Below are 20,099 nucleotides of genomic sequence, written 5' to 3' on the forward strand. Positions count from 1 at the left end.
TGTGTGTGTGTGTGAGAGAGAGAGAGAGAGAGAGAGAGAGAAAGCAACACCACCATTGTAGTTAACTAAGCTAAACAGCTCTGCCTTGCATTGGCTGTATAGGTAACAGGAACAACAGCAATCTCAAAAAACTAATGTCACAGTCTTCGGGTTTTGGATGAAAACCCAATGGCAATAGGAATTCAGGTTAAAGTATCAAATTGTAATACAAAAGATAAATACTCGGAGGGTTCGATGAATCTCCAACCACTATTACAATTCCCTCACAATGCCGCAAAGCAGTCTGTATACACCTCCCTGTTCGACACCAGAAAGCACCAAGAGCCCGTTAGAAAAGAAAGGAAAACGAAAATAAACTTAAAGCAGAATATGCATGAGAAGCCACAACTTCCATTTTTTGTGGTACACGAAGGACATGAAAAAATATAAATACATGCTTAAAGCAAAAAAAGGCTTGTGAAAGAGTTGAGAACACGTACAATCTAGTTTCCAAACAACACAAAGAGACTAGTACAATGTGAACAAAAGAAATGGGTCGAGGTTCGGCCAATGTTTCCTGCCTAAAGCGATTTCACTCATAAAGTACAACACATTGCTATTACAAACAACTATCTTGCAATGAAATCATGATAGTCTCTGCCAAAAAACTCTCTAAACAACCAATAATTGTCAAGTTCATCATCTTTTCCGGTGCATGTTTGTCATTAGTGGAGAAACATGATCAGGATCAAACATCGACATCATCCAAAGTACATCAAGTAGAATGGAAAAAAAACACGGAACTTGTAAGTAAAATTCTTGAAGTCAACTTAGATAAACTTGAACCACCAACTCATCTACAATCTTACACTTAAGAAATGTGCACCATACGCAATGTGTCTACTTCAACAGTCCAACTACATAACTGTATTTAGGACAGATTTACACAACTGAGAACGCATCCCATGTGTACTTGTCCAATGAATGCATTAGAAATAAAGAGCTGTGCACTATAGTTCTGAAAGTCTATGCCCACTAGCAATGTTGACTTTCAAATGCACAAATTTAATCCAAAAGTAACTGTCCAGTAAATATTTCAACAAAACCTAGGCTCAGTTTTGGATAGATGTGGACATGAAGTAATTTAAGCTCAATTTCAAGAAAAGTACAAGAGGTTTAGCCATTAATGGCTTGTGAAATCAGAGAGAATGATGGATTAGATATAGTAGAGACGTATTTTTTGGTCTCCTTGCATAGGTACAATCTTTATCTTTAACATGAAAATATTTCATGTAACTCCTATTCAATAGTTATATCAAATCCATCATGATGCTCCCAAACTTGATGTTGAAATCAATATGCAAGCTATCCAGGATAATAATTTCATATCCCTCCAACTGGAATCCGTCTCTCCAAACAGAGCCTTAAGTTTTTTATTTTGATATCCAACAACTTGATAACTCCATCAACTTTAAGAAAGTCCTACACTGATAGCTGTAAACAAAACTTCTAGTCACATCAAAGCAATATATTGGAAACCAAAGAGCAACATAAGAAACCATAATGACGATGGATGCACACCTTTTTCAATCAGATGCAGGAAGATAGATCCTAATGGTATCTTTGATTGTGACTTTTCTCCGACAGGTAGGGCATTTACCCTGAGCACCTATTGCAGCCTTAATGCATGCCTTACAGAATACATGACCACACTTCGTTGACATCTCCTCAACGAATGGGCCCATGCATATTGGACATTTGAATATTGGTTCCTTTGGTGGCGGCGGTGGTGGTGGTGGTACTGGTTTCACGCTCTGCACATTCTCTCTCTGCCAATCGTATATAAAGACAAAATCATAATGAACGTCAGAAAAATAGTCCATGTACACCGATCGCATAGGCATATTAGGCATTTAGTTCATATTGTCCATGTCAATTGTCAAAGAAAACATTATGCACACCATCATGCAGTGATTTAGGTCCAAAGTAGTGCAACATTTTTAAGTCATACAATGCATTGTCTAAACCCCATAACCCGGGTATGTAGACTCAATAGAAAGAAATCCTGTTCGACAGGTTGATAATCATCAAACCCCATACTATTGGCTGAATAACAGCATTAGATGTCAGCTATTTATTTAGATGTCAAACAGTTCTTGTCCTTGCATCTTCATGTTAAGTAACCAATTGTCCCAAAAGCTTAAGCTATTAGGAAATGGACTCAACAATGTATATCAAACTATCTAACACTCATGATAAGTTTGATATATATGATAAGTTTGTGTTTCTTTAAAAAAAATGATCAAAAAAAAAAAACCAATCTATCACTCTCCCTCACGTGCAACCACGGGAAATGCAAATTTTCGTAGATATAACAAAACAGAATACGAAAGGGAGAAGCCAAATGCGAACCGGGAACAAATGCAAATAGAGAGACTTGAACTCAAGACCTCTTGCAACTTGAGCTTTGATACCATGTTAAAACATCCAACTCAAAACCAATTGACAATGAGTGGCTCATATACGAGTTTTCGAGGTGATAATTTACCGATGTGGGAAAAATTCAAACACTCCCCCGCACGTGCAACCGTGGCACAAACAAAGGGGAAAATCCTCCAAAAACCTAGCTCTGATACCACATTAAGTAACCAATTGTCCCAAAAGCTTAAGCTGTTAGGAAATTATATCAAGCTATCTAACACTTCAAAACTCAGTCACAGTCTCCCCTCTTATGCCCCTTCCCTTTTCCCTTTGCTTTTTTATTCCATGTAGGCTTTTCTACATAACTATATCTTTTCTATGAGAACAAAGAACGAGAAAAATGAGGTCCATCGCAGATAATTAGACATCTTATCACCTGATAAAAAATCGGCAATCATTCAGGCATTCAAGCAAAGGTAACAATCTGAAACTTTTTTGAGATGCCATAAGCCAAACTCAAAGTGGTAAAAATCTCACAACTCAACTTCCAAAAACCTTCACAAGTGTTGATGGATGTCCAGCTGCCACATCATCTCCATCGCGAATACTTGTCACCATAGACCCCACTCCGGCCACCTCACATCCTACTCTCCGGTCTCCACAGTAACAACCAAAAAGTGAAATGTGGGGAAGAAAGACCATAAGCCAGGCAAGCGTTAAATTAATAGGTCTGAAAGTTATAGGAGTTCAACCCAAGAGGCAAGAGCAATGCATCAAGGCGAAGGTTTGACTGGTTCATGAAAGGAGGAAAAGAAATAAGGCGGAACTTAAGTGAGTAGGCAGCAATATCAAATGCGGGACAGAATGGTCGCAGCGTATATTAGGATGTAGACGAGAAGAAAGGGACAAAAGTAATACTTCACCAAGAAGAGGCAACCATGGATTCTTACAAGCCTCTTGACCTCTAAACAGTACATATATGTGCTCAAACTGCTTGCATACATAACGCAGAAACAGCAGAAGCTCTTCTTTTCTTCAAAAGAAAAAATAGCCTCTCTCTATTTATTAATTATTAGAAGCTATGAAGCATGGATACGAATATATCTATGACAACAAGATATAGAGTTGGTGATATGGAAAAATTTGGGATAAGAAGGATATGGGCCCGGGAAGGATACGTTTATAGAAGCATATTATTTTGTATTTTTAGTATTGTTATAGAAATGTTGAAGAACAGTGAGAAGGTGTGGTAAATTTTAAACACAAATTCCAATATTTAGGAACTAGTTAGTTTAGGAGCCTTATCTATATATAAATTTTCAAAAGGCCGACTAAAAGTTTCATTTCAATATCAAGTTTCATTTGCAGTGTTCTAAAAGTCGGCTGCCAAGGCCGACCACTCCTCGCCTAGGCACTAGGCAGTGGTCCAACGCCTAGTCGTTAGGCGGCCCTTTTCCGCCCGACTAGCTCCTAGCGACTTTTAGAATGTTGACCACATGCCTGACACAATAAGGGTTCGTTACACAGTCTTGGGTAGAACTCAACCCCAAAAGCTAGCTATTGAAGTGAGGGTGTCCTCACGCTTATGTACTTCATATTACTTTGGTACCCAAGCGATGTGGGACTTCGCTTCACAGGGTTAATCTAAGAAACTATAGATAGAATTATACAACTTTAATCTCATTATTTTTTCTTCTCTGAGAAGTACAGAATAGGAAAACTATCCATGTACTTATTCCTACGATTGCATAATCCCAACTTCATCAAAGTCTGCATACGTGATTACAGCTACGTGCAATAATTGTTGGATACATATCTGGGAGTATCGCTATCCAACACAGATACGACTCCTCTCTAGAAGTATCCGTGCTTCTCGGATTAAAAGGCTTTCAAGTTTCATCCAAAGAATGCACAACCCTTCAAGTTCAATACCCTCTTATCATAATAATAATAATAAAGCATGAAGTTTCTATATGAAGATTCAATATCAAGTGCAGCACTTCAAAGAGGGAACGACTCCTATTAGCCCTAGGAATAAACCTTTGCTTAATATTGCTTTAACCCTGTAATGATTCTCAAAATATGCAAAGACAAGAAGAACACCAACATCCAAAACAGGAAAATCTACATGCTAGAGAACAATTTGAAAAGAAGTGAGGAAAATGTTCTAGCAAAATTGCTTCCTGACAAAAGATGGAATGCAGCCATCCTCTTCTTCTTCTCCCATTACACCCCCTCATTTCATCTCTCCTATGACACATATGCACTAAAAATACCCCATATCAGTAAATGCAAAGCTATATGTTATCAGTAAATGCAAAGCTATATGGAAACTACCACTTCAAATGCCATATGCCATAAGTGGCATGACTTGTATTTTCCCTAAGTTATATGTTCTGGATTCGTTATCACTGTTGAAAAATGTATGCATTATAATTTGTGAAAATTTATATGCATCTCTATTAATTATTTTGATGATTAATTCAATGATATTTTTATTCGGCAAATACAAAATTATCGAAAAGTCGATTCCCGAATTAAATATTTTCGTGACCTTGAAATATAGCATAAAGTCTCTTGGATTCATGATTTATATTTACAAAGACTTTATTGAGCTCAATACATGCTTTAACGGTTTATTTAGATGAAATTGTGAGCCACAGGTTGACGAACCGGCTGACAAGCCGGCTGTCTGAACAGAAAGCTGTGACAACCGGACGACCACCCGGATGACCACTCTATCAAACGGCTAGTTTCCAACGGCTAGTTTCAAACGGCTAGTTTCCAACGGCTAGTTTCAAACGGCTAGTTTCCAACGGCTAGTTTCCAACGGCTAGTTTCAAACGGCTAGTTTCCAACGGCTAGTTCCAACGGCTAGTTTCCAACGGCTAGGAAGCATATGGATGGCTATATAAGGCATCAAGAACTCATTAATGAGTAAATACACAAGCTACAACATTCCATATTATTGCAAGAGCAAATTCTCAAAAGATCAAAGCCAAAAATTCTCATTGTTCTTCCACTTTCATATTATTCTTGAGAGAAAATTTGTACAAGTCGTGAGCGATAATTTTCATACCTTCTTCACATACTTGTATTTCCTAAGTGAGTGTTTGAGTCAAACACTTGAAAGCTTAGAAGACCAAATTCGGGTTGGAATTTGGGTGTTATTGTTTTTGAGAAGTTTTCGGAGAAAATTCTTGCGGTTGTGCTAGCTCCTCGGGAAAGCTAGAGGCATTCGGTTCTTGTAAGCACCCGCAAGACTTACAAGTTGTAATCTTTTAAAGATTAGTCTAACCTTCAAGTAATTGCTTGAGGAGAAGTGGAGTAGGGCCGGACCGTGGACAAATCCGGACCGAACCACTATAAACGGGTTCTATCTCTCTATCTCTCTATTTTGATTGCATACTTATTGTTTGCATATATTGTTAGAGATAAATTTTTATTGGTAATTATTACTAGCAATCCTATTCACCCCCCCTCTAGGTTGCATAATTTGGGTAACAATTGGTATCAGAGCCTCGGCTCTTGTTTGTAGATTTAACCATCTAAGAGTTAAGATCCATGGCAACCACTAGTAATGTTTCTTGTATCGAAGGTCAATCGTCCAATAGACCTCCCTTGTTCACCGGAGAAAATTACTCTCATTGGAAAAATAGAATGATGATCTTTATTCAATCCACGGATTATGATCTATGGAAAATTATCAAAAATGGTCTCATTATTCCTACTAAGAAAGTTGGAGAAGAGACTATGCCTAAACCAGATTATGAGTGGAGTCATTTGGAAAAGGCTTCAATAGAAAAGAACTATAGAGCTATGAACCTTCTTTTTTGTGCTATTACTCCCAATGAATATGATTGTGTTTCCGCATGTGAATCGGCTAAAGAAATATGGGATAAGTTAGAAATGTCACATGAAGGAGATAGTCAAGTTAAGGAGTCCAAAATTGATATTCTTGTGCATAGCTATGAGCTCTTCAAAATGAAACCGGATGAATCTATATCTCAAATGTTTGCTAGATTTGCTAGTATTACTAACGGTTTAAAAGCTCTTGGAAAGATTTACAGTCAATCCGAAATGACAAGGAAGGTGCTCCGTTCCATGCCAACCAATTGGGACACTACCACCTCCATCATCCTACAATCCAAAGATTTCTCAACATACACGATGGACAAGCTCATGGGATCTCTCATGACGGAGGAAATGCATCACAACCTCAAGGGTGAAAAAGAGAAGAAAGTTAAGGATCTTGCCTTCAAAAGTACAACAAGCAAATCAAAAAGCAAGGAGGATTCAAGCAACGAAAGTGAAGATGATGAAATGGCGCTCATCACAAAAACGTTCAAGAAACTCCTCAAAAATAGAGCATCTCACAAAGGCAGAGGATTTTCAAGAAAAGATGGAGGCAAAGAAGAAAATAGTAAAAAGGATCCAATCATTTGCTACGAGTGCAAGAAGCCCGGCCACATCAAAAGTGAATGTCCATATGCAAAAAAATATTCAAAGAAGGACAAAAAGAGAGCTATGATGGCCGCATGGGACAATAGTGACGATAGTAGCTCCGATGAGGACGATGAGCAACAAGAGGTCGCTAACTTGTGTTTCATGGCCATCGAAGAAAACGAGGTAGATCTCGACTCATCCTATTCCTTTGATGAATTATTTATTGCCTATAAAGAGTTGAAAGTAGAATTTGAAAAGGTTGTTTCTAAAAACAAATTTCTTAAAAAGGTTGCTAAAGATCTTTCACTAGAAATAGATGATTTAATTGAAGAGAAAGATATTTTGGAGGAAGAAAATGAAAGTTTAAGAACCTCTTTGGAAAAAGAAAAAGAGTATTTGAAGGATACTTCCAAAAACGAATCTTTAGAAAAACAAATTGATGATTTAACTAATTCTCTTTCAAAACTCACTAATGGAAAAGAAAGTTTAGACATTCTTCTTGGAAAACAAATGGTTTCTTTTCACAAGGCCGGAATTGGTTATAATCCCACTCAACACAAAAATCTTTTTGGAAAAGATGTTCCTCCTTCTAGCCATTCTAAATTGACATGTCATTATTGTGGTAAAATTGGTCATATTTCTCCTACATGTCCTATGAAAGGATACTCATCTTCTAATGCAAAAAAGGTTTGGGTTCCTAAGAACCGTATCAATGCTAACCTTCAAGGACCCAAGATGATTTGGGTACCAAAAGTCAAGAATTGATGTGCTATTGTAGGTATGCTTCAAAAGTTCTCTCAAGGAAGGAAGTTGGTACCTTGATAGTGGATGTTCAAGACACATGACCGGTGACAAGAGGGCTTTCAATTCTCTTTCGTCTAAAGATGGTGGACATGTCACATTTGGAGACAACAACAAAGGCAAAATCATAGGAATCGGTGATATAGGTAATTCTCCTATTATTGAAGATGTTTTACTTGTTAGTGGTTTAAAACACAATCTTCTTAGCATAAGTCAATTATGTGATAGAGGAAATCGTGTTATCTTTGAAAAATCCAAATGTATCATTGAAAATGTCAAAAGCAACAAGACACTCTTCGTTGGACAAAGACTTGAAAATGTATATGTTTTTAATCTCAATGATTTAAGTAATTGTGATATAAAATGTTTTTCCGCTTTGAGTGAAAATAGTTGGCTTTGGCATAGGCGCCTAGGACATGCAAGTATGGATGCTATTTCAAAACTCTCTAGAAAAAATTTGGTAAAAGGTCTTCCTAAAATCAAATTTGAAAAAGATAGACTTTGTGGTCCTTGCCAACAAGGAAAACAAACCAAGGTTTCTTTTAAGTCCAAAAATGTTGTTTCAACTACTAGACCTTTGCAATTACTTCATATGGATTTGTTTGGACCAACTCGCTCTCCAAGTCTTTGTGGAAACTATTATTGTCTTGTTGTTGTTGATGATTTCTCTAGATATACATGGGTGATGTTCCTAGCTCATAAGAATGAGGCTTATCCTAATTTCACTAAACTTTGTAGAAGAGTTCAAAATGAAAAAGGATTTGTTATTTCTAACATTCGTACGGATCATGGAAAAGAACTTGACAATTCTTTATATGAAAAGTTTTGTGATGAACATGGTATTGGTCATAACTTTTCCGTACCTCGTACTCCTCAACAAAATGGAGTAGTAGAGAGAAAAAATCGTACTCTGGAAGAAATGGCCCGCACTATGCTTTGTGAAAACTCTTTGCCAAAATATTTTTGGGCGGAAGCCGTTAATACCTCATGCTATATTTTGAATCGAGTTTTAATTAGGCCTATCCTCAAGAAAACTCCTTATGAGCTTTGGAATGGTAGAATACCCAACATTAATTACTTTCATGCCTTCGGTTGTAAATGTTATGTATTAAACAATGGAAAAGATAACTTGGGTAAATTTGATTCAAAATCGGATGAAGGCATCTTTATTGGTTACTCTCTTACTAGCAAAGCATATAGAATTTATAATAAGCGCACTAATCTTGTTGAAGAATCTATTCACGTTTCCTTTGATGAATCTAATCCTTGTGCTACTAAGGATGTTGTTAATAATGATGACTTAGAAATTACACATGAGATTCATGACTTGACAATTCAAGAAAAAGTTGATGGTGATACTCAAGTAGAAAACTCTCAAATCAAAGAAGATGAAGTTATTAATCAACCTCAAGATGCCATGGGAGACAACCAAGATCTTTCCAAGGATTGGAGATTCGTGCAAAACCATCCAAAGGACTTGATTCTTGGAGAAGTTTCGAAAGGGGTAACCACTCGCTCGTCTCATAGAAATTTTTGTGAAAATCAAGCTTTTGTTTCTCAAATTGAGCCTAAAAACTTTCCGGAAGCTCAAGATGATGAAAATTGGATTTTGGCCATGCAAGATGAGTTAAATCAATTTGAAAGGAATAAAGTTTGGGCATTAGTACCTAAGCCTCTTGATCACACTATTATAGGTACTAAATGGGTTTTTCGTAACAAGCTAGATGAATCCGGAAATATTGTTAGGAATAAAGCTAGACTTGTTGCTCAAGGTTATAATCAAGAAGAAGGTATTGATTTTGAAGAAACTTTTGCACCGGTAGCTAGATTAGAGGCTATTCGCATATTACTTGCCTTTGCATCTTTCAAAAATTTCAAGCTTTATCAAATGGATGTGAAAAGTGCATTTTTGAATGGGTTCATAAATGAAGAAGTTTATGTCAAACAACCTCCCGGCTTTGAAGATCATGTATACCCCGATCATGTTTTTAAACTCTCAAAAGCTTTATATGGTTTGAAGCAAGCACCACGTGCATGGTATGATAGACTTAGTTCATTCTTGCTTGACAATGGCTTTACTCGTGGAAAAATTGATACTACTCTTTTCATTAAAGCCAAAGGTAAAGATATGCTCATTATTCAAATATATGTTGATGATATTGTCTTTGGTGCCACTAATGATAATATGTGCAAAGAGTTTGCTAAGTGTATGCAAGGTGAATTTGAAATGAGTATGATGGGGGAGCTTAACTTCTTCCTCGGACTTCAAATCAAGCAAACTAATGAGGGGATCCTAATCAACCAAGCCAAGTATGCGAAAGAACTTATTAAGAAGTTTGGCATGGAAGGATCAAAGCCAACGAGCACACCAATGAGCACATCAACTAAGCTAGACAAAGATGAGAATGGTAAGGCCGTCAATGAAAAGATGTATCGAGGTATGATCGGCTCATTACTTTATCTCACTGCAAGTAGACCGGATATAATGTTTAGTGTTTGCATGTGTGCTAGATTTCAATCATGTCCTAAAGAATCGCATTTAAAAGCTATTAAACGTATTTTTAAATATGTTGCCGGTTCTCATGACTTAGGATTGTTTTATCCACGTGGAGTTGCATTTGATTTAATTGGTTATTCGGATGCGGATTTTGGAGGTTTCAAAGTTGATCGTAAAAGTACAAGTGGGACTTGCCAATTTCTAGGGCACTCTCTAGTGTCTTGGCATAGCAAGAAACAAAATTCCGTAGCTCTATCTACCGCCGAGGCGGAATATGTAGCGGCCGGAAGTTGTTGTGCCCAAATATTGTGGATCAAACAACAAATGGAGGATTTCAATTTGCAATATGATCATATTCCTATTAAATGTGATAATACTAGTGCAATTAGCTTAACCAAGAATCCAATTCAACATTCTCGAACAAAACATATTGAGATTAGACATCATTTTATAAGAGATCATGTTCAAAAAGGGGATATTGAACTTAACTTTATTAGTACCGACAAGCAATTGGCGGACATTTTCACAAAACCCCTTGGTGAAGAACAATTTTGTTTCATTCGACGAGAACTCGGCATGTCTAATCATTTATGAAAAAGTTGTGTTCTTGATGTCAAAAGTTTTTTTTTGGATTCAATGTTGAGTTGATTGAATTCGTAAATATCATACTTGATGGAGAGTACAAATGATCTTGATAAAGAAATCACCCTCCAAACATTTTATCATATGATTCATTTTCCTGTGTTTGGTATGCAGAAAAACAGTTTTATGGTCTTTAATGCTACTCCTCTTAAACGTTTTCTGGACTTAACCTGCATTTGTCAGTGTAGAGACCCGTATTTTATTTCCATAATTCTTTATGTTTTATTAAGGCATGAGTTGTGATATAAAATGGAGAATGAGTTCGGATGTCGAATGTGCTAGAATTTAGAAGTTCGGGATGCAAGTGTAATATGCATGGGTGTATAAGTGAAGGTGTGTGTAGGGGATAATTCTCCCCCACATATATTTCTTTTCTTTTCCGGGCAGACACACACACGTTTCTCTCTCTCTACTCCCTCGACCGACTCTCTCTCTTTCTCACCTCTCCTCCAAACTTCTCTCTTCGATTTCATCGCCTTAGAATGAGATTTCGGAAAAATCCCAAGTACTAAAGTTGTTCTACGCGACGAGATCTTCCTATTGATCGAAGAAGAATCATGATCGGAGCACTTTGAGGTTTCCTCCATGTTCGGGCTTGCTTCTAACCCTCGAGGTAGGGATCTCCTACCTTCTTTACATGTTTAAGTGTTGGTTAGATGTACAAGAATCAAGTTTGATCATTTATTTTGAGTCTTGAACAAATCTGTTATATGCTGATAATTTCGTGGGTTTTGGAAATCTGTCTTTTGGGAGCCCTCTGCTAGAAATCACTGGCATTTGTCATGATTAAGACCTCAAGGGGCGGGTCAGGGTCGTGACAGTCAGTCGGATGTCCAAGCGGATGTCCAAGCGGACAACCGTGAGGATTGAGACTTATTCAAGCTTTTGCGTTGCTAACTCTGATTTATTAAGTCTGTTACACTTAGTTTGTATGAACTTCATGGCTTAGTGCTTAAATTGTCTCTTATATACTTCGCCGATATGAATTTCTTGTCTCTAAGCTTGCAGGGATAATCATTCTCGGTAATACCCCTCGCATTCTTTAAAAAGCTCTCTTTTAGGGGGAGCATGTATTAAGGGGACACAACAATAAACACCCGAACACAATTTTCTTCCCCTATTCTTGTTCTTTTCGGCGCCACCCCTATTCTTGTCCTATTCGGCGCCGCATCCCCTATCCTATCTCTATTCGGTGCCGCATCCCCTATTATCTCTCTTTCGGCGCAGCAATTCAATCAATTCGGCGCACCATTTCAAACAATTCGGCGCACCATTTCAAACAATTCGGCAATCTCATACTCTATAAATTCAACAACACTCTCTCTATCTCTTCATCTATCTATCTTTCCTTCTCTCTCGGCCTAAATCTCTCATCAAGCAATGGCAAACATACCGCAAGGGTTACCGTTTGAGTTTTACGAAAGAGATGCCGAACGAGCAGAGTTCAGGTTGTTTATCCAAACCATTTGGATGCAACTCTTTATCTTCATTCTGCTGTGTGCGTTACTTACAATGAGAATACCACCATGGTTCGGGTGGAATGTAAATGTGGATACTCTGTGGTATTGGATTGGCATTGTAGCTGCCGTTGTAGCAGCCATTATTCGAGAATACGAAAATCAAGGACGCCAAGCTCTCAATGAACGAAGATAGAGTGCTACAGGGCAAGAGCGGCATGGTGCTGGAACCATGGCCCTATTGTTTTTCTCTTTTTAGTTTTTTTTTTTATGATGTCACAGGGGGAGAAAAAGCCAAGTTTTAATTGATCTATCTTGCCATTTTGGGCAAATTTAAAAAATTGCTTGCTATGATCTGATGATTATTGCTATTACTCGTTGATCATAGATAACTGCTTTGGTGCATGTATTAAGGGGGAGATTGGCATAGCTCCTACTTGAATAAAAACTATCATTTTGTGTCATCATCAAAAAGGGGGAGATTGTTGAAAAATGTATGCATTATAATTTGTGAAAATTTATATGCATCTCTATTAATTATTTTGATGATTAATTCAATGATATTTTTATTCGGCAAATACAAAATTATCGAAAAGTCGATTCCCGAATTAAATATTTTCGTGACCTTGAAATATAGCATAAAGTCTCTTGGATTCATGATTTATATTTACAAAGACTTTATTGAGCTCAATACATGCTTTAACGGTTTATTTAGATGAAATTGTGAGCCACAGGTTGACGAACCGGCTGACAAGCCGGCTGTCTGAACAGAAAGCTGTGACAACCGGACGACCACCCGGATGACCACTCTATCAAACGGCTAGTTTCCAACGGCTAGTTTCAAACGGCTAGTTTCCAACGGCTAGTTTCAAACGGCTAGTTTCCAACGGCTAGTTTCCAACGGCTAGTTTCAAACGGCTAGTTTCCAACGGCTAGTTCCAACGGCTAGTTTCCAACGGCTAGGAAGCATATGGATGGCTATATAAGGCATCAAGAACTCATTAATGAGTAAATACACAAGCTACAACATTCCATATTATTGCAAGAGCAAATTCTCAAAAGATCAAAGCCAAAAATTCTCATTGTTCTTCCACTTTCATATTATTCTTGAGAGAAAATTTGTACAAGTCGTGAGCGATAATTTTCATACCTTCTTCACATACTTGTATTTCCTAAGTGAGTGTTTGAGTCAAACACTTGAAAGCTTAGAAGACCAAATTCGGGTTGGAATTTGGGTGTTATTGTTTTTGAGAAGTTTTCGGAGAAAATTCTTGCGGTTGTGCTAGCTCCTCGGGAAAGCTAGAGGCATTCGGTTCTTGTAAGCACCCGCAAGACTTACAAGTTGTAATCTTTTAAAGATTAGTCTAACCTTCAAGTAATTGCTTGAGGAGAAGTGGAGTAGGGCCGGACCGTGGACAAATCCGGACCGAACCACTATAAACGGGTTCTATCTCTCTATCTCTCTATTTTGATTGCATACTTATTGTTTGCATATATTGTTAGAGATAAATTTTTATTGGTAATTATTACTAGCAATCCTATTCACCCCCCCTCTAGGTTGCATAATTTGGGTAACAATCACTTTGTTGAATACTCATTTTTTCAGTTTCGTGTGATAAATGGATGAGTCCAAAAATCTTCCTCAATACAATAAAATTATCGTGATTGTTTGCATACATAATAAACATCAGCAGAAAGAAGGTACTCAGCCAGTTGCCACAAGCAAACAAGATAAATAATGCATGTTGGAAAGTTGATAGCCTAACCTAGGACATAAAGCAGAATGCACAGCACGTAAATCTAATGAAAAAATCAATTTTTACCATGGAACCGCTAGCAACCTCCAGGTTAACGTAAAGATCACTATTGAAAAAGTTGATAGCCCAACCTAGGACATAAAGCAGAATGCACAGCACGTAAATCTAATGAAAAAATCAATTTTTACCATGGAACCGCTAGCAACCTCTAGGTTAACGTAAAGATCACTATTGATAAGATTTGATTGAACTCTCCTCCGTTTGTTGCGACCATTGGGAGCAACCCCAGAGGTTCTTTCTTCTGCAATCATTACCGAAATCAGTAACAAAACGAGAAAAGTGGTAATTAAAATAAAAGCCAAGGGCGGCCGATAACTCCAAAGATACGATATGGAGTCAAGCTAATTAAAATCAATCAATCTGATACTGGAAAAATGAGCAATACCCAATGAACTGAACACACAATCAGGAAACAACAAAAACCTTGTAAATTAATATTAATGAGCAACATATGTAAAGAAGTTTCTGATATTGTTACATTCAGAAGACAAAGGAGAAACGAAAAAAGAAGAAGAGAGCACATTCTGCCTACCGGTCTCATCTGGTGTTATCGGACATGAATGACGGCGGGGCGAAGCCATGGAAACTAAGTTAGGTTTAAGACAAATGAAGAATCTCAATGCTCACAAGGCTTTAGAGTCCCTACTTTGTAACTTTTACAAATGGTCCCTTCTTTTTCAACAATTCCAAAAAAGCCCAAATACTCTCTCTTAATTATTTTCATTTTCCAACCCCATTCAATTAGGATTTTTCAATATTTGCGATTCACAACCCCCTTAGCACATTTTATTGGTATAGCAGGTGTGGGCATACGCGATGCATGTGCATAGTACTCAGTGTTTTAAAACAAGGAATTAATCGGCGATTAATCGCTGGCGGAACCTACCCGATTAGGTCCGACTAACGATTAATCGCCGATTACTAATTAATATGCACCGATTAATCCGATTAATCACTCAAAGGTGGCTAACCGCCCGACTAGCGCCTAGCGACTTTTAGAACATTGATAGTACTCCATTGACCTCTCCCGTTAGATTGAATATTCTGCCTGAGCATTAACAAAATAGTGAAAATACAGTAAGATTGATTGATTAACAATACAAATCTGTCCTCAGAAAAGTATGGGCAAGAAAACATAGATGATGTAGTTGAACCTATGAGTAGAAGCATGAAGAAGCACAGTTCTTCATGCATTTCAAAGAGTCCACATGCTTCCTCTTCTATTCCAATATTTCCACTTGTAGCAGTGACGGGGGCAATTGGTGACTGGAAATCAAGAATGAAGCTTTAAGTATGCATTGTGGAACTCCCAGAGAATTTGGAAACTGCCAAGAAATTGGAAGATATAATGGGATGTAGAGATTGGCAATGGGTTGTTTTTTAACGTGGAAGTTGTGAATCAGTTACACGGCGTAAAATTGTCTACTTTGCCCTGGCAGCATTTTCATACAGATGTAACACAATGGGGACACGTGGTTTTTCTTGTAGGATAGTTTTGGAAAACGAAAAGTCTACACAGCCTCAGAAATTGTGGATGCCAAAGAAGTGCTCTCCCTTCCTATATTAGAAAGTTAGAACAGGCTATAATTATTGTTTTCATCAACATCATCATCATCGCCACCATCATCACTATTGTTGTTATTATCATCATTATAATTTATTACTATTTCTACAACTATTATTTATCTTCTTGAAGATCCTACCCAGTTCATCATGTTGAGTATGATTTCCAAAATGCTCTATGATGATTTTTGCGCACTAGAACACTGTCCCACGTCTTGAGTCGCAATGATGTGGGTCCGAATCTACAGAGGCTTCCACCCTAACACCCATATGACACAGTTAACTGTAATTAAGAACCCCCTCCCTCTCCAAGACACCAATATGGTCATGGTAGTCTCCGATCAAGCCGGCAGCAAGCGCAATAGGCCAGAAAGGGGACATTTTATAGGAATACACAAAGACAGTTTACCAAGATCATAAGAATATGTAGAAAATCTAGAAGATTCTCACACTAAATTGTCGTCAAGGTGGTCACCGGTCAGAGCTGGCATCAGCCTCTCCATTACTTGATGTTTCATCCAGGTAGGACATACAATGAGGAGAATTATAGGATGTACACTGCCGTGTTGCAAGGTAAGAAAAAAGTTCATGAATCATTTATCGTTTACCAAACTGGGAATCCCTCTTTATGGGAAGTCCGTTTTGTTTATTTGCTTTCTTATTGGAAGTATTTAACCAAGTAAGTGCTGCTTTCCTTCACCAACGAAACAAGAAACCCAGGCAGCCAGGTTCAAGCAACGTGATATTTCCAATTTCAGATATCTTTTAAGATCCAAATCAGCAATACATCAAACCTGCAAAAGAGACTATCCAAACATCCTCCAAAGAAACTACATGCACCAAAGAATAATTTGGAAACAGAATCATAAAGGATATGCCTAACATAGAATCACGTGTATATTTAATTATGCCACCAAGAGAGAGAGAGCAACCAACACAAATGCAAAGAGAGACACTACCTGAATCTACATCAACTACAACAGTTCTTCCACGACGTCTTCTAGAATTGTATTTAGCCTGACATGAGAATGAGAAGAAGAAACTAATATAGAGTAAGTAGAAATATGGGGGGTGACTTACAATTATAATTACCATTGAAAATTTAATCTCAATAATAAAAAAAGAAGCATACTTGTGCAAAAGCCCTGGGGGATGATATTACAACATCGTCATCAAAAGCCTCGACGTCAATTGGTGCAGATGGCTCCACAACTAGAAAGTTGGCATGAGCTGAAGTTCCTTCCTGATCCCGGTTCTCACTAGGTGGCACGTTGAGGTCTACCTCTAGTACAGTCTTCCTCCTCCTTGAGTTACTCACATACCCTTTTAGAGGAGGTCCCCTATTAACCCTAGCCATTATGCAGTTCAGTGTTTCCAGTTCGGGTCACACACTCAACAAGCCTGATCATGCAAAAAGATTCCTCATTGGCTATACATAAAATTTGCGTTCTTAGCTATGCCAAATCTAACTTTCACTTCAGTTCAAATTTCCAACCGAAGGTAAACCCATTACACACATTGTCACCTAAACAAACGTTTCAAACCCTAACTACACAAAACAAATATGATTGTAGGCTTGTAGCATCAAAACAATGAATCAGCCTCTACCAATCAGAGCACGTGTAGACAAAACTTTCTGCTTTTAGCACTAAGCTTAAGTTAAAGGGAAAAAATTAAACAATAATCTAGTTCGAGCCAAGAATATATGTGTATAATGTGTGTATGAAGAGTTACTTTCAATCTCAAAGGGTGGTTTTCTATGGTTCTACCAATACGATGGTCAGAGTTGTCCGATTAGTCACTGAAATGTCATGCATGAAAACTAATGGTCAAAAAATGAAAAACTAAATAAATATGCACCTCAAGGACACTAAAAGACCAGCACCCATATCTCCCACCTAGTTTACTTTGATGGTTTCAGTGGCTTTTTATGGACCAAATGATACCAGGAGAGATTATCACGACTGTACTGTATGGGGTCCAAACAGGCTGCAATTGCCATTGGCCTATTCCAATCAACATGGCTATGCATTCAATTCTACACGAAATGCATGTCCTAACGAACAACAAAAGGAAGGCATTGACAACTATGAAATGAAGGATATGACAACAAACTCCAACCACGAGGGAGAATGAAGACGTTAAGGACCAAACCATAGTGTTACGGAAATCAATCTTTCTGAAGGTCCATACCACAAAAAAAAAAATTGTTTCTTTTAGAGTCCCTACCACTCATAATACTCCAAATAATTTAAACTGGTTGATTCCATAAAAATCAATTTAAAACAACCGGTGCTACAAAGAAAACCAAGTTCCACTAAATTATTTTAAACTTCTAAACCCTGACCTTACTTGAGAACGTCGTGACGTAGAATGTTGGTTAGATTTTAATCTCGAATATAAAATTTCCAACTTTGCTGTTAACTCAGATTTGAAGGTTTTTAAGCATTTAATACCAACCTAAAACAATACTTACATGTCCAATCACCAATTTAAGATAAATGACGTTTTTTAGCATCAACCGGAGACACGTGAACGCGTGCCATCGCCATGAATCCGCCAACTATTACCAAAATTTGAAACAATCAAAGAGTTATCATCACAACAAAACTCAATCCTTCACTGAACGTTTTGAAATTTCAAAAACGAATTAGATAATGTTACTGAAAGACCAGAAACCGTATCCTATGTGCGTATTTGATTCAAGAACCGTGTAAAACACACGAATCAAAGGAACAAAAACAACGCAGCAAGCACCAGGTCGATTCAACCAACAATAAGATTAAAATCTTAGCCTATCAAAGGGCGAGGGGAGAAAAACAAAATAACACGTTTAAATGAGGTCAAGGATCGTACCAAATTTGAATCGAAATCCTTATGGGAGAGTTGAGAGTGGGGGAGAGAGGGAGTAGAAACGATTTTTGTGCTTGCTTCTCTCTCTAGAGCTTTTTTTTTTTTTTTTTTTTTGATCCGTCTCTCTCTAGAGCTGGAGGAAGGTTTTACAGAGAGAGAGAGAGAGAAGATGATAGTTCAGTTAAGGGTCGGTGAGTGACGGCCGCTCCTGATTTTTTTCCCGTTATGGAGAACGGCCACGTGGCACGACCGGCGCTCAATACGGACACGTACTAGGGTTCATGTTGATACAGTGAGCGCGCTTCTACGCGAACACTCTCGTGCACGTGTTTGGGCTTTCGAAATGGACCCCGCTATTTCTGTTGACGAGAAAGAAAGAGAGGGAACTTTGATTGGAATAGTTCAGGGTCTCAAAAAACAGCGCTCCATTTTTTTAAAAAGAATGTAATTTTAAGTTTAAAAATTATGTATTTATACAAATAATTTTTCTATCAACATAAATTTTATTTAATAGATTTTATTGAGATTTTTTCCATGGTGTAAAAATAAATAAAAAATTATTTTTCATTTTCATTTTCATTATATTTGAGTTTGAAAATTTAAAAAAAAAACTTTTAAAAAAAGAATGCAAATTGGAACACCTCTTATTGAGCTTTTCGTTCTTAATATTTTGAATTAATCATTCGTCTCAACGAGAGGAATTAGAAAAAATATATAAACATGAACCAATGTTGAAAAAAAATCATATAAAACAACACTTTAGACAAAAAAGAAAATTATTTAATATATTTGGTCTTTAGTGAACTTTTTTCTTTTGGTCATAATTTTTTACTAGGAGTACTTTTTAGACTCCTCTAGTCGAGATGAATAATTAATTCAAAAAATATAATGTGAATCTGACAAAAATTCAAAAAAGGCTCACAAAACAAAACAAAAAGTTTACAAGAATGTAACCATTGTGCCATTATACATAATTCATAACCAATATACTTCCATTTTGTTGTTTTACAAACGAAAATTTGCTAAATTTTGGATGCCTGTGACGAATCAAAGGGTCCCTTTTTGGGTTGGGCCTGGCGGATTAGCACTCTCATTGGGCTAAGTACTTGGGCCGAACGTAGTGTGTTGGGTCGGACCACCGAATCGCTCACTTATCAAACTATCTGAGTGTGTGGTCCGAACTGAATCATATCGGGCTAGATGAAAACCGACCCAAACTACGGTTATGGGATCCATGTATATTGCGAAGCCATTTGGCCACGTTAGCATAACCGCTCGGGGGTAAAGTACGTAATCAATGATTTCACGCAAGCGATTTAGTGCATGTGCCCGGCACAAGGTGACTTTGAGGTTGGTCCCATATAAATTACAACTCCATACCTTAATGGGGTACGCAACTGAACAAAAGCGATGAGCAACAAAGTGAAAGTGAGCTACCGAGTTTACTAGGGGAAGAAGCGTGGAGCAATTAGGCATAAATTGATACCTCCCGTCGTCATCGGCTGGTAAGCCACTAACGGTGGTTCTTTGCCTTGTAAGCTCAAGTCAAAAGGCGGAGTCCAAGTTCAAATCCGAACCGAAAATGTTTGAAAGAACCATATTAAACACTATTCGACAATGCCT

At 37.6% G+C, this 20,099-nt stretch overlaps 1 protein-coding gene across 1 annotated transcript; it reads right to left on the reverse strand.

Annotated features, from left to right (window-relative positions):
• Nucleotides 1-55: 55 nt before the first annotated feature.
• On the reverse strand, nucleotides 56-18,657 carry LOC131320130 (uncharacterized). Its single transcript, XM_058350730.1, has 7 exons — nucleotides 18,597-18,657; nucleotides 18,480-18,555; nucleotides 16,756-17,024; nucleotides 16,583-16,640; nucleotides 14,189-14,301; nucleotides 1,561-1,808; nucleotides 56-297 (listed from the first exon to the last, which is right to left on the reverse strand). The coding sequence occupies exons 3-6, from the start codon at nucleotides 16,978-16,980 to the stop codon at nucleotides 1,566-1,568; spliced, it is 639 nt and encodes a 212-aa protein (XP_058206713.1). The 5' UTR covers nucleotides 16,981-17,024; nucleotides 18,480-18,555; nucleotides 18,597-18,657; the 3' UTR covers nucleotides 56-297; nucleotides 1,561-1,565.
• Nucleotides 18,658-20,099: the final 1,442 nt, after the last annotated feature.

This window comes from Rhododendron vialii, chromosome 1a, assembly GCF_030253575.1.
Source record: "Rhododendron vialii isolate Sample 1 chromosome 1a, ASM3025357v1".
Taxonomy (NCBI): domain Eukaryota; kingdom Viridiplantae; phylum Streptophyta; class Magnoliopsida; order Ericales; family Ericaceae; genus Rhododendron; species Rhododendron vialii.